The sequence below is a fragment of the Musa acuminata genome, unplaced genomic scaffold (assembly GCF_036884655.1).
Source record: "Musa acuminata AAA Group cultivar baxijiao unplaced genomic scaffold, Cavendish_Baxijiao_AAA HiC_scaffold_1035, whole genome shotgun sequence".
Classification (NCBI taxonomy): domain Eukaryota; kingdom Viridiplantae; phylum Streptophyta; class Magnoliopsida; order Zingiberales; family Musaceae; genus Musa; species Musa acuminata.
Genome location: NW_027021249.1, coordinates 181519 through 201996, shown reverse-complemented (window position 1 = coordinate 201996; position 20478 = coordinate 181519). Strand labels below are relative to the sequence as shown.

General features: G+C 37.7%; 2 protein-coding genes across 10 annotated transcripts; both read left to right on the top strand.

The window, feature by feature from the left end:
- The first annotated feature begins 247 nt into the window (after positions 1-247).
- On the top strand, positions 248-2219 carry LOC135665672 (zinc-finger homeodomain protein 4-like). Of its 2 annotated transcripts, none has more exons than XM_065177270.1 (2): positions 248-648; positions 962-2219. In XM_065177270.1, the coding sequence occupies exon 2, from the start codon at positions 1288-1290 to the stop codon at positions 2065-2067; it is 780 nt and encodes a 259-aa protein (XP_065033342.1). In that variant the 5' UTR covers positions 248-648; positions 962-1287; the 3' UTR covers positions 2068-2219. The 2 variants fall into 2 exon arrangements, with proteins under 2 accessions (XP_065033342.1, XP_065033343.1); XM_065177271.1 differs by having other exon boundaries at positions 909-2219.
- Positions 2220-4621: 2402 nt separating this feature from the next.
- Positions 4622-19956, top strand: LOC135665691 (uncharacterized). Of its 8 annotated transcripts, none has more exons than XM_065177309.1 (13): positions 4622-4928; positions 7522-7796; positions 8582-8743; positions 10410-10584; positions 11659-11770; positions 15399-15589; positions 15705-15799; positions 15889-16305; positions 17012-17120; positions 17496-17770; positions 17895-18265; positions 19499-19629; positions 19702-19956. In XM_065177309.1, the coding sequence occupies exons 3-12, from the start codon at positions 8724-8726 to the stop codon at positions 19621-19623; spliced, it is 1890 nt and encodes a 629-aa protein (XP_065033381.1). In that variant the 5' UTR covers positions 4622-4928; positions 7522-7796; positions 8582-8723; the 3' UTR covers positions 19624-19629; positions 19702-19956. The 8 variants fall into 8 exon arrangements, with proteins under 8 accessions (XP_065033381.1, XP_065033378.1, XP_065033377.1 ...); XM_065177306.1 differs by adding an exon at positions 7942-8004 and having other exon boundaries at positions 19499-19956; XM_065177305.1 differs by having other exon boundaries at positions 19499-19956.
- The last annotated feature ends 522 nt before the right edge of the window (positions 19957-20478 follow it).

Below are 20478 nucleotides of genomic sequence, written 5' to 3'. Positions count from 1 at the left end.
AATCTTTAGTATCTCGATTTTTGTACTTTCAAAAATTATATTGATAAAGTGAAATATTTAATCCGTTGCTTTAACAAAATCTTTCTTTTTTAACATTGTGAAATTACTCTTTTAACTTTATATAGGGATCTCAATATTTTGTTTTCCTAAATATATGGATCTCTTTTCCTAAATATTTTGACACATGTGTATGTGCCATTTTATCTTCTTTCAAGGGGAATTTGGTGGCTAGCTTTCCTCCAATTCATTATGTGGTCTCTCACTGTGTGCCTCTTCCCTTCTGACACTACAGTGAGCTCCCTTTCTCTCTTTGTCATCTCCCTCCATCTATAGCCTAAGCTTGATTCCTGATAGTGCAAGCAAAGCAAACACCCCACACTTCATCTTTGTTTGGTCACAGCCCCCCTGAGCCTTTCTCTGTTCTCCTCCGTCTTGTTCCAACCTTTTTGCTCCCTCACTACTGCTGTAAGACCACTATTTAGTGTCTCACAACCACAACCATTCTACCAAACCACTTCATTTCTATCCTTCCAACCCTTTGGCCTCGTTTGTTTTCCTTCTTCTTGCCATGGGAAGCACAATGGAAAACACTCTGAATCTTCCTATGAAGGAAGCCAGCCAGAGCTTCTTGGAGTAAATTGCAGTCAGGTTTTTTCTCTCCCATGCTCTCACGCGTTCTGCTGCATTGTTGCATGAACCATCACGGAGTATTTCTGCCTACATTCTTGAGGTGTATACTCTGAGACAATGAAGTGGTCATTTGAATCAGTGGTTCTTGTTGGTTTCCTCATGGGTGGGAAAGACTAATCTTCCACAACCAACAAGACTTTAGTCAAGTGTTTTTTTCCTTCTTAGAGGGGGAGGTCAGCACCTCTGCATATACCAATGACTGTTTGGTCTTATCGCAGTTCCTAAGTTTCTTCTTCTTCTTCTTCAACCTTATACCAAGTTTTCAAAGCAGTCATTTGGAACAAACACTCAAGTCCTCGAGCATCTCTTCCACTTCTGGTGTCTCCTACCTCCCGCTGGGTCTTCTGGTTTGGAAGTGGTGGAGGTGTGTCTCTGGATAAGGTTCCCCTGAACCATGGAGCTCAAGTTTTCTGTCAAAAGGGCAAGGAAAAGCAATCATTAATAGCTGGAATTTTGGTTCTTAAGGTTGGTCTATTTCAAATTCTCAATTGTCCTTCCTTTCAGCAAAAAAAGAAATCTTGAGCTTGACCTGTTTCCTTGTTGAGTGGAGGTCAAAAAGAACACTACAAAAGGAAATAGCACAAATATTGAGAGAGAATGGATCTTTCTGGCCATGAAAAAGAGATCCCAATCCCAATAAACAGTTCATATTTTGGTGGTCACGGCCAGGCCCCTGGCCACAGCAGCATCCATGACACCCCTTCCATCCACCACTCGTCCAATGGCACTGCTTCTCCCGTCTCCACTGACACCAGAGAGGACCACCACAACGCTAAATCCTTCAGCACTAAGAAAGGGGTGGTGGTGAAGTACAGGGAGTGCCTCAAGAACCATGCAGCATCCATCGGTGGGAATGCCACTGACGGCTGTGGTGAGTTCATGCCAAGTGGTGAGGAGGGAACTCTAGAGGCCCTGAAGTGCTCTGCTTGCAGCTGCCACAGGAACTTCCATAGGAAAGAGGCAGAAGGAGAGCCCTCATGCGACTGCTTCCAACCCATTAGGTGGAGCAAGATGATGGGTGCATTTGGTTACAGCCCTGCAAGCCGTAGCTTCATTCCAAGGGCTACACCACACAGCATGATCATGCCTTTGGGTGCCATGCAGGCCTCTGAGTCTGATGAGATGGAAGGGGTGGTGGGCGGGGTGATGGCAAGGCCTCCCATGGTGAAGAAGAGGTTCAGGACCAAGTTTACCCCAGAGCAGAAGGAAAAGATGCTGAGCTTTGCTGAGAAGCTGGGGTGGAGGCTTCAGAAGCAGGAGGAGAGTATGGTGCAGCAGTTCTGCCAGGAGATTGGGGTGAAGAGAAGGGTCCTCAAGGTGTGGATGCACAACAACAAGCACCACTTGGCAAAGAAGACCTCCCTCCAGCTTGACTAACCAATGATTCCCATCTCATCATCTCACTCCTATTCTTCTGTTAATTTAGTGTTTTTTTTTCTTCCAGGATTTGCATGTTAGCTTGTTATAATTGTTTTTGTCTTGTGTCACTCAGATTGGAGTTCATTAAGCTTAGATGTTGCTTATTTCAATGCTGATTGGTATCATGGTTTCATGCATTTTACACAGCTAAAGAATAAGATGCCCAATGGACTTTAGGCTAAAGAAGAACATGGAATTTAGGCTTTTTGCACCTTCTGTTATGCTTCCCACAAATTGTTTTTTGTGTGTTGCCCTGTCTTATGATTCTTTCTCTAAGAACCTTGAATTTGATTAAGCTTCTTGGTGGAAGTATCTCTTAAATCTAATATTGATGGTGGGAATTGTTTTCTTATTGTCACATCAACTATTATTCTGTTTTCTCTCTCCTTTCAGTCTTCATTTTTCTCACTCTAATATTAAACCATGACCACAATTTTTTTCTTGCAGCTATTTACATGTTTCAATTTATTCTGATCCACTTACCCACAGACTTGCTTGAGATGAGGCTTTTAAGCAAAACACATGTAGAAAAAATCTCATGTGCTTTTTCTTCCTAGTAAAGCTTAATGGCTGTGAGCATTTGGAGCTCAAAAATGGATAATACCAACAGGCTAATCTTCTAGAAAAGATACATGGAATCAAGTTGGACTGCAACAATTGGCAAATCTATGCTTAAAGGTGCAGTTATAAAAAGGCCAAAAAAAAAAAGATTCAACAAAAATCTTTTATTTCAACCAGAAAAAAGAGATTCAATAACAGAACATTTTTTCTAACATGGCTGAGGGGAAGCTAAACACATATCTTCTTCCTTTGTGTGAAAAATGAAGAGCAATCTTTTATCCTTTTCCTTTGGATAAAACCATAAGATAGATGCATCATCATTGTTGGTTTGAATTAATAGAAATCACAAGACATTTGCTGTCACCATAAAGCCAGTCCTCACTAGTGTAATAACTATACCATTTTGTCTTTTGTGATTAGGCTTCTCCAAGGCCACAGCATTCACTAAATCACATGACCCTCTTTAATGTATGTTCTGGACAAACTTTGTGCACTGCTGTGAGACAAAGGTCAAGTGATGCAGTTAGTCCCAGAGCTTCTTTGATGTCAGCTGGAAGTGTGATTGCTCAACAACACTTCATCTCAATAGATATTGACATCTGTGGTTGAAATGTCTCTTACAATTCATTCCAAGAAATATCATTTTGTTCACTCCTTCCACTGCTCTGGTTTTGTGTTTCAAACCTACCACAGAAGGAAACTTAACATAGCAGTCCAATTAATCTACTGCCATTCAATAACAAAGGGCACCCAATTTTTGTAGCAGCTATTTTGTTCAAATGTATCTGCAATTTATTCAAAGATTTGAGCAATATATGTTCTCAAGATGCACAAAAGTTGCATAAGATTTTAGCAATATATGTTCTTAATATTGCTTTGCATCTTTATCATTGTTGATGATGAAGAAGCAAATTAGGAAGGACATGCCCAAAACATTGAATTCCAATACTCTGGTTGCAGAAGAAGAAGAAGAATCATGAGAGAACTATTGGAGACATGATTATATTGGCAGAAGCAGACTTTAAGTTGGCTTCATGTGCACATAGTACATGTATTATATTAGTGTAACATACAAGCATGAAGAATTGTATGATTGTGTTAGGGTAGTTGTTCATAGGCTTAGGAGTGTTCATCATCATATGAGCTGGGATTTATAGGAAAAATGGTAGGCAATTAGTGACACTCCTGTGTTCAGCACTCTATGACTGGTGATGGGTGACACTAATGTTTCTCCTTTGCAACCTGCTTGACAAAGTTTGAGTCACAAAAAAATCTTTATTTTGCTTTGCAACTTTGACTCACCTTTCCCAAGTCAGTCTCTTTCAGAGCTAAGATGGATCTGAACTAATTTCAAGACTAATTTACAAAAGACTAAGGTCTGGTTGATTTTTCAATCCGATCTTTTCGACGATCAAACATAAATTTAGTAAATGATTATTGATCTTGATTATCATAATGAAGATAATATAATATTTTACGATGGCTTAAAATAGAAAAAAATATTTCATGAAATGTTCTGGCACAGAACATTCCCTAACTGCCTTACTATCACCTTAGAAGCTTACATGCAGGAAACAACATTTCAAGGGACTTAGGGACTTTGATATTTGCTTGCTTTTATTTCAGCTCAGATTAGAATTGTTGCTAATCTTTTAGATTAATTATTTAAATTTAATAAGCTATATATATATATATATATAATACTTTAATATTAAAATACAACTGTTGAACCGAACCAAATGGTGGTCAGATTCCTATTATTTCTTTCTATTTGCTGAAGTATACTTATGAACGATACCTGCGTTGTGATTGGAGACATCACGGGGTCCACCATGGTAAACGGTCTAAATTTACTGACCCTTATCAACCGTCCGATCGGGAATTGATGGTGGATCGATCTATCGCCCGCCCTCCCGCGGTACGCTTCTCCGCAGGCAAACAAACCGCGGAGGCTGTCACCAGCCCATCCGCCTTCCGCAGCCGGAACCACGACACTGTCACCAGCCCATCCGCGTCGCGACGCCTCACACTTCCGGCCCTCGCATGTCCTCTTTCTTTCTCCCTCTCTCGGTGCTACCCAACTCTTTTTCCCTTTGCTCTTCCGTGATCTCGTGCCTTTCTCTTCGGTTCCTGATTCGCCGCCGCGAGAGATGCCCTTTGAGGTCCCGATCGCCCGATTTGGTTCTCCCGCGGTCCCCGGAATAATTTGTCCGAAGAGACAGCCTCGATCCGATGCTCCTTTTGTGATGCTTTTATAGGTAATTTCATCAATTTATTTTCACTTATTTGACTATTTGGCTTTTGATTCGTCGGAAATTTTCTGATGATATCCGTGTTGCTAGCCGATGTAAATGCTAATAAACAAACGCAATTATGTTGCTTTTCTTTACTACCATTCCCAACTGTTAGTGAACAAAAGTACCGTGGCTGATGAGTAAGCACGGTTAGGTCCGCGGGCCGACGTCGGGAACTTACGGTGGAACGAGTAGGATGAGTAGATAATGAGGTGGCTACGCCTCTTGAGCGTCTCGGGCGAGGGTCGGACCGGCGGGGTAGATTGAGTCCTCCTGAGTGGGTGGGGGTTCGTGCTCCAAGTCCTGTCGACTTGAGTGTTGTTTGTGGCGGGTTGAGCCCTCTCGTTCCCGAGGTGGTTGGCAGCTTTTTTTTTCCGTGATGTGGGCACGCCCTTGGGAAGGGGGTGCAAACTGGCGTTGGTCGGGATCCGGGCCGACGGGCCACCCTCCTCTGTGCATCGGATGACGACTCCGGAGTGAAGACGCCCGTCGCTCAGGGGTGCCCACCTTCCTGCAAAATGGCCTTCGTCGGGTGCTTCCCGACTTTGGCCCCTTCGACGAGCAAGTCAGTTCCGTCCGCCTTTTTTTTTTCTCCCCCCTCTTGGTCGGGCGTCGGACATGGATTTTTATACCTGCATGCAAGGGTTGGTTGCGCCTCGGTTCGACGTGGCCGTTGACTTTCATGAGGGCGGGATGACTTCTCTGACGAGATGGCGTCTTTGGGGGTGTCCGAGCGATGTCAGACGGCACCGCCCCGGGTTTTCGGGGTGGTCAAGTCGCACAGTGTATCGATACCGAACCTGACGTGGTGTGCACCCCGCGGTTCTGACGGCTTGTGGCGTCGGGTTCGCGACTGATGGCGTGTGACGTTGCTGTGATTCATCTAGGGCCAAAATATGCCCTATCACCAACCTTCTTACTATTAATAATCCCTTAGAAATTAATAGAATAATACTTTACTGTTTGCAGTCCTCCTAAAGTTTTATTTTTTATTTTTTCCCTACAGCCCTCACCTGCACACCCTATTGCCTCTGGCTCTCCCCCACCGTCCGTACACCTCATAGTGCAAAGGTCTGAAATATAATATCGTTAATGCAATTGATGATGATGTCTTTTGGATTTTTACAGAATGCACATAGCCTTATTTCTCACTGTAACGTTAAATCATTGTAACAAACTTCAAAAGCTATTTCTAATCTCCTCTTCGATCTTTAGTTTGTCCCATTTCATCATCTATTTTTTTCCCGTCATTTTAGTTCACATTGGGCGATTAAGAGGAGGAGAATGGGAAAAAAAGGAGAAGAAACAAGGTTGTAGATAAGGAGTGAAAATATTTTATTAAAATTAAGTTATAAATTAAGGTTATATATATATATCTATTTATAAAAAGGATAATTTAGGAATATTCAAAGTTCTTAACATGGGATTGTAAATAACAAAAAGGGGATTGCAGATAGTAATCTCCTTAGTTAAAGATGATATGGTGTTCATATTGTTGCAAAAAAAATTAACCTTAATGCCATGCTTTTATCAACTTATTATTGTTCATGAGTTGTAGCAGTAGTTTAGTTTGACCAGTAATCTTCTGGTGTGGCTATGATATTCTACCTCTCAGATTGAGTTCATATGCTATTACTTTGAAGCAACTAAATTTATTGTCTTTAAACATTTTATTGCTGCTGCATTTGAATTCTGAATGTGGGTTGAGGTGTTGAATTTAAATATCTTCTACTGTTATCCTGATTTTACTTTCTCCTTTGTAGATCCGGAACTGTATGTTGTTAGTTACTGAAAAATAGGTTAATATTGTGGTAAATTCAGTTTTGTGAAAATACTGTCTAATTGCTTAATCATAGGGATAGATTCTAGATTAATTGTACCTTCAATTAGCTATTCTAGAACAAGGCAATACTGGCATTTAAATTCTTGGGAATTTGATATGGGCTACTGTTAATCCGAGGCATTGTTTTTTTCAAAAAGATAAGGAATTTTGATTATGTAGCTTTTACTGCATGCAGGTATTCCACATGTACTGCTACCATGTGTCTTCCTTGTTGATATGCAGAAGCTGTTCCCTTTATCATAACTCAATTGCCTTTCATGCTGTTTATGAAATTCTTAAGTTCCCTTTCACTCAGAGGATGCTAAAGCTATTAGTTGTTGGAAATTGTTGCTTTATGATTTTTGTCAGTGGAAATATGTAATCTAAGCAGTTTTCCCTTTGGTCTCTGTATCAAGCTGCAGGACATCACATTTTCTTTGCATTTTTTGACAGTTATCATGGCTGGATAGACCTAATTTGATTAGATCATCATAAAATGTTTTAGGGTTGCTATGAGTAAGATATCTTTGCTGCAGAGAAAATTTATGTACACAAACTCTGAGGGCCATCTTAGATCCAATTATAGCAGATAGCATGTTTGGAATCTTTCTTTCAGGTGATGCCCCCGACTAAGTCTTGCCACAGATGCATTCGGTGTATCGACCATTTTCCTTGTCTTATTGCTATTCTCGGTCTCCTGTGCATTTCTTATTTATTATACTTTGGTTCTGTCAGGAGAAGACATTATCCACAGCTGAGCTACTTTAATGGGCCTTGGATTAGCCGTATCATCCTGATTCTAGTCTCCATTTGGTGGGGCTTTGGGGAGATATTTAGGCTGAGTTTCCTGAGACCAATTATTCTCCTTATCTCCTGGTTTATCTGACAATTATATAATCATGAAGCACTAGTCTAATGAAGATAGCCTTGTGAAAGAAGGCAATAGCAACAAGTTATGATGATCCAGTTCAGAGCATTTTCATCAGAGCTTAAGTTGGCTTCCAAAACTGGTAAGATGTGGTGTACAAATATGACCGGATTTTGCCTTTGTAAGCTGTGATTTTTAGTTGGTTGGTTGTACCGACCAGCATATAAACTTTGTGAGCACCACTTGATTCAATTCTCACAGCCACCATTTTTCTTGCTTGGTGGCAGCCTCAGTAACAGAGCGGATATCCTCAAGCAACTCGCTAGCATAAATCTGAGTCTTGTTCACTGGTATAGATTGTTAATATTGAAAGCCAAGAATTAAAGCCATTGGGTTCATCTACAGTAGCAGCGAGATACCCTGGGGAGGCTGTTGCTTTTTTATACATGTGACATAATTTTGCCTTCTTGGTTTTGGTTAACATGGGAATCAGAAATCCTTGAAGTACTTGTACTTTTTATTCAGTCGAGTACCACATAATGGTTCTCTAGCCAGATGAGCATGTGAATGATATCTTATCTCTTGGTTTATCAGCTTTTCTTTATGGTCATACATAGTCTTAAATTGTGCCTGATATGATGGATGAAGAAAAATCAACTCATAGTCTTATTTAGGATATGAAAATCATATATCATAGTTGCATATGTAATTGCTAGCAAAAGGTGAATATTGTTCTTTCCCCTTCTCTCATATGTTGCATTTGCATGGGCAGATATTTAAATAATTGCACCTGCTAATTGTAGCATTTGCTTATTTACAACTATTATTTTCAAGCACTATTAGTTGCAAAAAATCAAATGGCTGTTTATTTTCTTTTTTGCAAGATCAGATTTATGGTCTTCATTTTCTAACCTTCTTTTATCATAGATGACCAAGGTGTGGATGTTGGATCTTTTTTCCTCCGAGGATAGATATGAGGAAGTCACATTCTGGTGGTTAAGGTGTGTACTGAGGTCTGAGGTATGAGTTTTGCTGGAAGCATCTAGTACGCATGTCATATTGATCTTGAATGATAGAGCAAATTATAAGGTATTCTCCTCTTTCTTTCAAGTCCTCTTCCAATTTGTCTTGTTTTTGTGATAGTTTTTGGGTTTCTCTTATATGATCTGACGATGATTCTTTCTTCCTTGTTGACTGGATCTCAGACTCCTCACTGAATGTGACTGTAATGCATCACAATAACAAAAAAATGAACTTTGGTTTCGTTTATTTGCTTTGTGGTTCCATCCACATGAACCCATTGACAAAGTAAATAATCATATCTTGTTCTTTTGTATTTGGACAATGCAGTCTCGTTTTCCAGTTTATAATGATCTCTTGTTCATATCTGAAGCATATGTTCAGATGAAATAAGTGCATACTCACACTCATCAGCTGCATCCAAATCATAAATTGCTGTAGCAGAAAACTAATTCACATACAACATATAATTTGACTTTATAGATTTACATGTTATTAGTTAGATTCTGAGCATGATCATCAAGCCTTCAAAATTAGGTATAAATCAAATTAGAAAAATTGATTAAGCCCCTAAATTAAATCGATAAACTATGAAATATGGGTTCGAATTTACCTCATTTTGAAGAGACTAGTCATCGGATCTTCGATTGGAATGTTCTCTTTGAGAAATTAGATTTCTACTTCAACAAACTATTTAGCATGGAAAGGGTTTTGAGTGGAAGGGATAGAATACAGGAAGAGAATGGAAATGAGAGAAGGAAAAGACAGTTAGATGAAGGAAAAGAGCGTCGATGATGAACTCATACAGTAAAACCAAGTAGCAGATCTCAAAACCCGGTTTAAGTGATCAGGAAGATTGGTTTATCCAAAGGAATCTGATCCAGCTTGACTCGATCGACCTGGAATTTGAACCCGGTTTAAACGGATTGAATCGACCCAGATAGACCAAGAAAGCCGAACCGCTCCCCCGGCTTCAATTTGCCTTGCTTACCCTTTGGTCTTTACCTCGGGACGAAGCTCCACGGCGAACTCCTATTTATACCTGCTCACCTGCCTGTCTCCGCCGCTTTAGTTCTCGTCTCCAGAATCTTCGACTCTGCCTCGAGCGAACGTGGCGTTTCCGTCGGTAATCGAATCCGTCCCTGGGTTTAATGGTGCTCAACCTAATTTGAGCCCTTTCCCATTGGATTTTGTTAGGATCGGTGCTCGTTATTGCGCTCGGATCGTATTAGGGCATGTTACTGCGCTTAAATCTTGTTCATTTCTTTTTCCTTTGTGTTTTCTGTCGTGATCGTGCTTTGTTCTGATGTTGGGGGAAAGGAATCTGAAGTTGCAATGGTAGTTGTGTGCTGAGCTTCTGGAACTCGGCATTTAATTGATAATGAGAGAAACATGGGTGATATGACCAGATTTTCCTGTATAGCCTTGCCATGGTGGTCTTGGTGTTTGTCTATGCTAGATTCTTCGCATGATATATTCAGTAGGCTTTGCAACAATAACTGCAACCATCACGAGTCACTTACGGGTTTTGTATTGCTACATGTTGCCATTAGTAGTTTCTTTTTGCATAATAGAGTAAATTCTGTTTTTTTTTTTTGGTTTATCTTACTCAAAAACAAATCTAAGTATTTGTAGGTGTAAAGCTAAATTTTTATTAGTCAGAATGAAACGTTAAACTGGTTTTCTGCAAAGTTACAAAGAAATTGGTAGCATGAATGAACTTCATTTTGTGCAGCACCATCTACACTTACTCTGCTCGACACCATCCAGTAACCATGTTTAAAAAGCCAGTTGAGGCAAAACTATCGCAACGCTTGTCGGGAGCTGACAAGAAGAAGCTGAGAAGAACAGCAAAGGACAGGTTTCCACTTGCTTCAGATGCTAATATTGATGAAATCCTTCCCCCTAAGGTAAAAAGTGCAAGCAAGTACATGGTTTGGTGAAAACTTGTATTCACATATTCATGAAGGCTGCAACACGTGATAAAAAGAATAAATGCACTGCATATGATCCTTTTGTCTTGTTTCTTACAAGAATACTTGAGCACAATCAGATCTATGCTAGCAGAAGCTAAGAAAAGAAAAAGGATAAAGGCTTTAGTTGGTATTTGAACTTAAATTAACAAGTTCTTGTCATAACATTTTCTAATCTGTCCAAAAAAGAAGATACTTGACCATGATGGTCAATATGTGAATGCACAAAATTTTAGATGTTATACCTAAACAACTTTCACAAACATAGATAATTTGTTAGTCATGCATTGGTTTTAAAATCCAAATGACATTATAGACTTGAAATTTTTTACATAAAAGCTTGCATCTATTCCGGGATTGCAGGATGCGTAACAAGTAGTGATGTTTCCTATATGTTCAGTAAGAATAATAAATGTCAGCAGTAAAAATTTTGTTGAACTAGCTCTCTATCTTCATGAATTTTATTATAGAAATTGCATCTTACTGAAGCTATAGTTGATCAATTCATATATGCTTTCAGTTCTCACTTAATTATGACATTTGCAATTTATGCAGTATTCCAGAACTCATTCTTTATTGGCAAGCCTAATAGATGTATTATGTTCATGAATCTTTAGTTGACTACATGTTCAAATTCATTGCTTGCTTTCATTCCCTAGAATTTTCTTGGGCCCATAGTTTACTCAGTGTTACTTTATATCTTGAGATGATGGTTTACATCTAGGACTCAAACTATTAGTGTGCTTTGTAACTTATTTTCCTGTGGAACTCAAAAGTAACTATTATCAAGACTGTTGTTTATTTAATCGATTATTTATCTTCGAAACATGTAAGAAGTTGATCCCATCAATAAGAGACCAATCATTTTTAGTATAAATCCAAGGCTATTGACAAAACACTTGTATTTGCTCTATTTTTGTTTTTCTCATATTGTATATTGCTATATTTTTCTTTATCTATTTTGCTACACCTTACACCATTTCTTTTTCTTTTTCCATCATAATATGTTAGGCTGAGATAACAGTGGCCAAGTATTCAAACAAGGTTCATGTATATGTTATCGAAGGTGGGCTCCCAATGCTTTTTGACATTGATGGACGAGGCACTGAGATATATCCTACAGGTATTTGCAAATTATTATATGCTTTTACTCATGTCTACTTTGCCATTTCATATTTCAGTACTATGTATGTTACCATATTAGGTATTTTTTCATGAATGTGTTGCTTCATCTCTTGTTCAACCATGATTGTGACAATGCTCTTTAGGACTTTGTTTCCAAGGGGGGGAAACAAACAATGAACATTATGCTGTTTTTCTTCATTGATTGTCTATTGAGAAGTGTTTTTATGGTCCTTTATGAAGCATTTATGGATTGTATGCTGTAGTGAGGTCTTTAAGTTTCTCTAAAGGACTTGAATTTACAATCTTCAACCACTATTATTTTTGTTCCGCCTTCTATATTTTTTTAACAACCACAACATAAACCAAGGAGAACTAGAAATCAAGATAACTATGATCAATATTGTTGAATTGGGTTTTATTATCAAGGAAGAAAACCCTTTTCGGCCTAATGTTGTTAGGAATGTCAAATGAAGTGTGTCTTGAGATTCTTGTTAAAAGATCTACCTTGCTTACATCTTTAAATAAATTCACATGACATAATCTTATTGATGATTTGTTTGCCTGTTAGATTGGCAAATAATTCGCTTGAGTTGAATTTGTCAGCTACGCTGCATTGCAATTTCTGTTACCGTGATCTCAGTGGCTATAACAGAAAGGGTTTTACGGAAGAAAACCCTTTTCAGCCTAATGTTGTTAGGAACATCAAATGAAGTGTGTCTTGAGATTCTTGTTAAAAGATCTACCTTGCTTACATCTTTAAATAAATTCACATGACATAATCTTATCAATGATTTGTTTGCCTGTTAGAGTGGCAAATAATTCGCTCGAGTTGAATTTGTCAACTAGGCTGCATTGCAATTTCTGTTACTGTGATCTCAGTGGCTATAACAGATGTTTACGGAACAAAATTTGAATGGTTGAGATTTCACATCCACAAATGGTAAAAACTATTGATCAGATGGAACAGGTGATTGAATGACAACAAGAGCTTGTCTATACTCAAAATCATGGTTGCTATGTAGGTGATTAATTTTCGAACATTGTACAAATGGTTACTGATCTATTATAAAAAAATGTGCTGATTGGTTGACCTAGCTCACCTAAGAATGATGTAGAAAGGGAAGAGAGCATCATCAAATATGAAAAATTTAAAGTTAATTCAATAAGCACTAGTGAAAGGACAATTGTTAAGGATAATTGGTCGAAGGATTTGCATTCCTTTTCAGCTTTTTTCTTTGTTTATCTCACTATACTTTATTTGAGTTTCCAAGTAGAGCTGTGTTGGTACTTTGGGCATTATCTAAAGAAAATAGGAAGTTTAGTTGAAAGAATTTGAAGCAAGTCCATGTTGTTGAAGTCACTATATTTTTTTAATAATAAAAGATAAGTGATAATGTAGTTTCCTATAACTAGAGGATTTCATGAAGGATAGTTAAAGTTGTTACCTTTTGACATTAGTAGTGAATGAATTTACTAGTCATATATTGGATTGATATACATGTTATATATTAGCAGATGATATTGGTTTGGTTGACAAGAATTTTGATGAAATTAATCATAAGCTTGAGTTGTGGAGACAAATCGTAGAAACTAAATGTTGTGTGTTAAGTGGGTCTAAGACCGAATATATTAAATGTAAATTTAATAGTAGTAAAAGGAGGATTGAGGATATAGGTAGGATGGATGAACAACAATTTATGTAAATGAAAGATTTAAACATCTTGGATTGAAAAACTTGAAACTCAGTTTGAATTTGTTTCATTAATTTACAAGACAAATACAATATCAGTATGCTATGCGGTACACCAACCCGTACTATCTGACATCAACAAAAGAAAAAACAGCAGTACTGAAATGGTTTGGTACCTGACCGGCATATACTGGCCGGTGCATACCATATTAATTGGTATCTGAAACCATGCTTGGATTTATTATTCAACAAAATGAAGAAATTTGTGAAGATATTACTAATAAAGTAAAGGTATGGTGGAAGGGGTCATTGAAGGTTTTATGAGTTCTCAGGTCCCTCTTACTCCAAACATTTTTTTATAAAGTAGATGCTAGACAAGCTATGCTAAGTGTTGGATGGTTATGACTTAAAAAACATGTATAATAATTAGTGTGGTTAAGAAGTGAACACCGAGGTGGATGTTTAAAATTATAAATAAAGAACAACAAGTGTGACTCAGGCAGAGGATAAATTAGGGTGAATCACCTAAGATGGTATAACTTTGTTCAAAGAAAACCTATGGAAGTTGTGGTTTGGCGAGATGAGTCAATTAGAGTTAGTGATGGGGAGAGGTATAGGAAGAAAGAAGACTTTACTAACCAGTGATATTGCCTTGTATGGAGCTGAATGGTGGGCAAATATCCATGTAAAAGGCCCAAAATAGTTGGGATATAATATCTCATTATCATGATAGTTTAATTATAATTGGTTTTGAACTTGAGTTATAGAGACTAACAACTTAAACTAAAGGTTTTAACCTTTAATTTAAGTAGGAATCAATATGGATGTATAAAATTAAACTTTAGAAATGCTATATGAAAAACGAGAGTAAAATTAAGGTAGCTAGATATGACATCATTATAAGTAAAAGTTTTACGTATCTTGGATTTATTATTTTACAAAAATGAGAGATTAAAGAAGACTATATTCATCAAGTGAATGTGGAATGATTAAAAGGAAGAGGTGCATGGGAAACCAAGATGAGAGTTCCAAGATAGATGCGTAAGATTACTTAGGGAAAAAAAAAAAGACATGCCTACACTCGTGAACCAACAAGTGTTGTCCTAATAAGATAAAATAAATGAAATGCATTTAAGATGGTGTCAGTTCGCTCAAAGGGAGATAAAGAGTGACCTAACAAAACATTACCAAGCACAAAGAAGTATATTTGGTTTCTAGTTTGAAAACTAATATTGACATAAATGGGATTGTATCCATGTCAAAAACACTGCAACATACTGCTATCATACAGTAGAATGTAGGAAGTACTACTGATAGTTTTACTTGCTTTCATTCTTATGTGATCTTTTGTCTTACTACAGTCCTCTATCTGTTTTAACTGTTGTTCATCCATACTACTCATGGGTTGCCAGTATCCTGCTATAATAATTATCTATGCAGGCCAGGCAGCATTTTTGACATGGATAGAATCGTGCAAGGATTGAATTTTTATCATTTTTTTCCTAAATCGCCTGAATTTCTTGTGTTTCTCTGGCTGCTTTTTCTTTTTTTACTAGTCCTATGTTCTGTGTTTGCCTTTATAAAGACTTTACTATAGTTTAGTGCATATATTTACGATTCTAAGTGTATTATATTTTGTCATATAAAGAATATGGTTATTCTGTGAGAATATACATATTGAATAATTGAATTAGCTAAATGAATGCATCTTTCAGCAGAATTTCTTTTTTCTTGATGCATCATGTGTTATGCTTATAGTCTATGCAGACTGGCAGTTGCATGACTGTAATTGTAAGGATAAGGTTCTAACTAATTCTAAATGATCTTGTTGATTTATATTTGCGACGGAAATTAAATGTTTATTGGATTATGTGGCTAGTGAAAATTCATCTAATTACTGGTAGTCTAAGAACATTACATATTGTCAAATTTGCAGTTTATGCATTGTGGAAAGTTCCTGAACTCTTACCATCCTTTCTGCTCAAGGGTGGTGAGGTCTCTCGTTATGTGATTGGAGGTGCTGATTTGATGTTCCCTGGCATTAGTATACCTCCTGAAGGCCTGCCTTCATTCTTAGCTGGGCAGCCATGGGCAGTAAAAGTTCCTGGAAATCCAGCACCAATCGCGGTATGTGGGCGGCTTTATCTATAACAGTTAGTTTTCTTAGTTCAAAGTTCAGTTGCATTCTATATCCTGTTCAAACTTCAAACTATTGTTGTGAAGCTGTATCCAAAGTCTGCAGGTTGGAGCCACCACCATGAGTAGTTCAGAAGCCCAAAGAGCTGGTTTACGTGGGAAAGCTTTAAGGATAACACATTATTATCGTGATTTTCTATGGCAAGTATCCTGGCCAAAGAGAAGAAATTTTTTTAAAGAGTATGTTATCAATATTATCTTACTCTCGTTTTTATTAAACTTCCACACAGGCAATCAGCCGAAGGTCATTATGTTCCAAATGCTGGTTTTTTGGTAGATGTTGTCATGGAAGATCCTAATCTATTACTGATTTCTCAGCCATCTGATGTACATCCAGATGCTTCAAATGATGAAGATGATATTAATGTGGTAGAAAGCGGACCTATTGCAACAAATATCCAGGGTAGCACAGATGTTGATGCTTCAAAAAACTTAGATGTTGGTGTTCAAACCTCTGAAGAAATCACTGCTGATATAAGTGGGCTAAAGTTTTCAGACAGTGTAACAGCTGAAGTACAAAGTGATGAGAAGGAACAACAAACTTTGTCTGGGGAAGAAATTGATGCCCTCCTGGACAAATGCCTTTTGCAAGCACTGCATACAACTGTCAAAGATAAAGACCTTCCCATGCCTGGAAGCACTCTATGGTAAAACAGCCCAATTTTCTGGGCATTTATCCTGGTTGTTGAAGTGAATCACTTTTTGCAAGTGCTTTGGTTCTTCTTATTGAAAATAAATCTTGCATACTGGTTGAGTCAGCTAGTTACTAGTTAAATTTATTCAAATTTTTCATGTTCAAAAATGTAATTAATGTCATATTGCAGTACCCATCTACGAAAATGGTTCACCTTTCATCAACAAGGCAGAGGTTCCATGTCCTAAAGATTTTAGTTTTTTAGTCTTTAAAAGGCCAAATATATCTAGACTCGCTTTCGTTATTCATATTGCCATTTGCCCCTTCTATCCATTGGAGTTATCTGTGCAACATTCTTTCCTGGAGCATGGAAGTTGCAAGTTCCTATCAGTTTGTACTGGTTTTCTTGATAACTTCATTGAAATTTATTAAAATTGCTAAATCATTACATCGTAAACTACTGTGACTCATCATTTTAGGATACAGTCACCGAGACTTATTGGTTTTACCCTCCATTTTCCTCAGAGAAAATATGTGACTTTATGACTACATATAATTCAATCGATGGACTTCAAAATCCTTAAGCTATCATTACCACGGCACATTTGATTTGTTATGTTTATAAATGTTAACTTCAGGTACATTGTGTTTTAAGTTCTGTAATTGTCGTTTTAAATAACTCAATTTTTCTAATGCTGTAATGTGCTTGTGATGCATAGGTCAAGCCATATACTACCATGCAGACCTGCAGGCATTATTTTGGACATTAAAAAATCTTCTTATAAGAAACTTTCCAAGTGGTTGCAGTCCAAATCTTCTGCTGGGCTGGTGAGCATTTATATAAAGCTTTTAAGTAATATTTGAAAAAGAAATTTATTACTTGCTGCTTATTTCTTCATGTCAAAAGGTTTTTTAAAAATATTCTTTAATCAGTTTCTTGCTTTGAACTTCACATCTAATAATGGAGCAAATAGCACCACTTTGCAAATTGAGACAGTAACATGTGTGCTATTACTAAGAAAATTGTTTTAAGGTACAAGGATATAAAGAGGATGTGCATGATTGTAGTGGTTGTTGAATCTCATTTCCTTCTCTACGGTCATCTGTATGACAAGAGTTAGACAGGGATCTACAAGTTGTTAGACATCATTTTTATAAGTTGATGCAAATACTTTCTTCTTGTTAATCATAAATTCTGAACAGATATCAGCAAAGGAAGACAGATATAAAAAAGAGGTCATGTTACTAGGCGTTAACCGCGGACACTCAGACTACATGTCATTTAAGCCAGGGAAGCGCGTTCAAGAGAGTGCCGAACAAAGGCATGATAATTCAGGTGAGGGTTCACAGATGAAACTCCAACTACAGGTGGTCGAAGTCTACAAACCAAGCACTCATGTAAATTCCATATTCACAACTCTTGGAGCTGACACTGGAAGTTTTTATAGTGCATCAGATTCCTCGGACATTGTCTTCAGGTGCATTTAATCTAAAACCTTCTGCATTTTGTGTCTTGCAAGTTTTCTTGAGTTATGTGGCTTGCAAAATCTTTTTGTTATCACTTAAGTTTCATTTTATGTAGTGATATCCTGGAATTGTCAGGTATGTTGAGAAGGAAAATTTGGTTAAGCCAACAGATAAGGCAATGGTAGTTCTGGATGCTACATTGTGTGATGCTCTCTACAAAGGGTCTGTTAAAAAGGGCTCAGCTTATCCAACAGAAATCCACAAGAAGGATCTAGGATCAACTTTTTTAAGCAGGATGCAAGTTCATCATAGAGTATCAAAAGGGAATGAAGTTGCTGTCCGCAAAGGTGCTGCTAGACCCATTCAGATCATGACAGAACGACGACAAGGAAACAAGAAGGTCACGAGGGTCTCAGGTCTGGAAACTTTCCTACTGGATGCTGATTCACTGGCTACGGAACTGCAAAAGAAGTTTGCATGCAGTACATCAGTGGCAGAACTTCCAGGTTTGATCTTACTGAATGAGCATAAGGTTGATTCTTGTGTAATTGTGTAGCAGGACAAGAATGATTTCTTGGTTGACACAGTTGACTATTGCATGCTTATGTGGGTGCTTTTAGATGGTCCCCATTCAAGTCATGGTAGTTTCATTCAGAGTCTGCCATACTGAATCATATCGCCCGGTACGGGCGGTACGTACCGGTCTGACTGTTGCAGGTGCATCGAGCACTGTAGCACTGATACAGTGCACTAGTACACTGTAGCAGTGCACAGTTATATTAGTAGTACAGTGCACCAGTACACTGTAGTAATGCACTGTATCGGTGCTACAGTGCTCGGTGCACCTGGGTGTACCCCTCGGTACATTGTACCGTACCAGTACCGAGTCCAGGTCAAAACACCTGTACGATACGATATTGCGAACCTTAGTTTCATTAGTTTTATTATTTTAGATAGGTAGTATGTTGACCTTCCAGATTAGGTGTCATGAGAGGCATTGAAGACCAAAGGTGTACAACAGTGAGAAAGTAGTACTGGCCCTTGGATTATCAAAAAAATTTGCCCTCAGCAGAGCTAAATGATTGCTGATGATGTATCTGTACGCCGTATAATTGGAGATGGTGTACTTGTTCACTCCTATTGTGGGTATTATGCTGCTATGATACTTAAAGTTTTGAAGGAATAACTTGCAAAATCCATTAAGAATAGTCTTAGGAAGTCTGGATATGATTGCTACCTCGATAAATGATTGCAGCTTTCCTCAAGATCATCTTGCTAGAAATACCATGCCTAACTAAAATAATCAAATAAATTCTAAACCCTCCTGCACAATATGATATTTTGACATGAACTGTTACTTTGGTTTAATATCATGTCATTTGTGTATCGGAATGTCTGTGAAATAATCAGTAAGCGTTATGGGGGTTTTTATTTTTTATATTGTATATAGAAATCATAAATAGAAAGTAAGCATATGCTTTTTTCGGTGGAATGGTGTTCCAAATGGTAAGTGAAACTGGTAATGTTATAAAACTTCACTAGTACTGTATAGTTATGGTGTATCATAATATTTGTGAAATCTTGGGTTATCTTGTAGAATCTAGTTGAGTTCCCTTTGAAGCCACCTCTTGATGTTTAGATTGTGAGATCGTTGTTGTGGTTGTGGTCGTTTCTTTATGCTAGATTCTTGTTGCATGTTGTTTAATGCTTTCTTCATGTGATTTCTTTTTTGGTTTCAGGTAAGAAAGGACAACATGAAGTGCTGGTTCAAGGAGGTGTGATCGATGACCTGGCAAAGCACCTCGTGGACCACTATGGTGTTCCAAAGAGATACATTGAGGTGTTAGACAAAACTAAGAAGTGAAACAAGGTAATTAGAGGACCGAGCAATATATAATTGACAGAACCAGGACGTCACTACTTCTTCTCTCCTGGATTGTAGGAGCTGCTTGCAATGGGCTATGCTGGAGGATAGCACGTTGATATTTGCCAAGTTACAATAAATTGATGAAGATGCTCTCGGTGAGTTGATTAGTAAGTTTCCACTCATTCAATATCGAGACTATTTGTTGTTACAACAAGAGTGAAAATTGGTTACATATCTCATGGCTGTTGAATTTTGCCACAACTAAAAGGATGTCTATATTTCTTCTTCCTTTATTTAGTGACTATATAGACAACTGGTTTGGTAGACTAATCACGTTTTTCCCATGTAGTTACTCAAACTTATTGTGGGTATAGATTTGATAGGGGTAATCGTCTCCAGGGACTTAATAATCAGCCTATTATTATTTCGGTAACCTACTGGATCAGTTTGATATTGGTGTATCGGACAGTATATCGTCCAGTGTCATCAAATAATATATAGAACAAAATTTATACAGTATCAGTAACTGCCTGATCCATACTGAACCGTAAGGTCGTGATGCCTCTTGACATCTACTAGTTTGCTTGTGCAGGTGTAGCTCCATGCACCTTCTAAATATTTCTCTATAAATTGTGTGGTGGATAATTGTGAATGTTGGACCAGCTATTTCAACTGGTCTTTGTTTCATTTATGTTGGTATCCAATTTATTTATGCTACATTCAACAAGTGAACGTATCCATGCTTAACTAATTTGGATACTTAGACCAGAATTTCTATAATTTTTAAAATGACTTCAATCAATTATGAAGATATAAGCAGTGAAATTATTCTCAATCCTGCAATTAATTGAT

What these genes read in the sequence shown, in the direction of transcription:
- LOC135665672 (XM_065177270.1), top strand. Translation starts at nt 1,288, where the DNA reads ATGGATCTTTCTGGCCATGAAAAAGAGATCCCAATCCCAATAAACAGT.
- LOC135665691 (XM_065177308.1), top strand. Translation starts at nt 8,724, where the DNA reads ATGATAGAGCAAATTATAAG. An exon ending in ATGATAGAGCAAATTATAAG is followed by an intron (nt 8,744 to 10,409) that starts GTATTCTCCTCT and finishes CATTTTGTGCAG; the next exon opens with CACCATCTACACTTACTCTG. An exon ending in CCAAATCTTCTGCTGGGCTG is followed by an intron (nt 17,121 to 17,495) that starts GTGAGCATTTAT and finishes AATTCTGAACAG; the next exon opens with ATATCAGCAAAGGAAGACAG.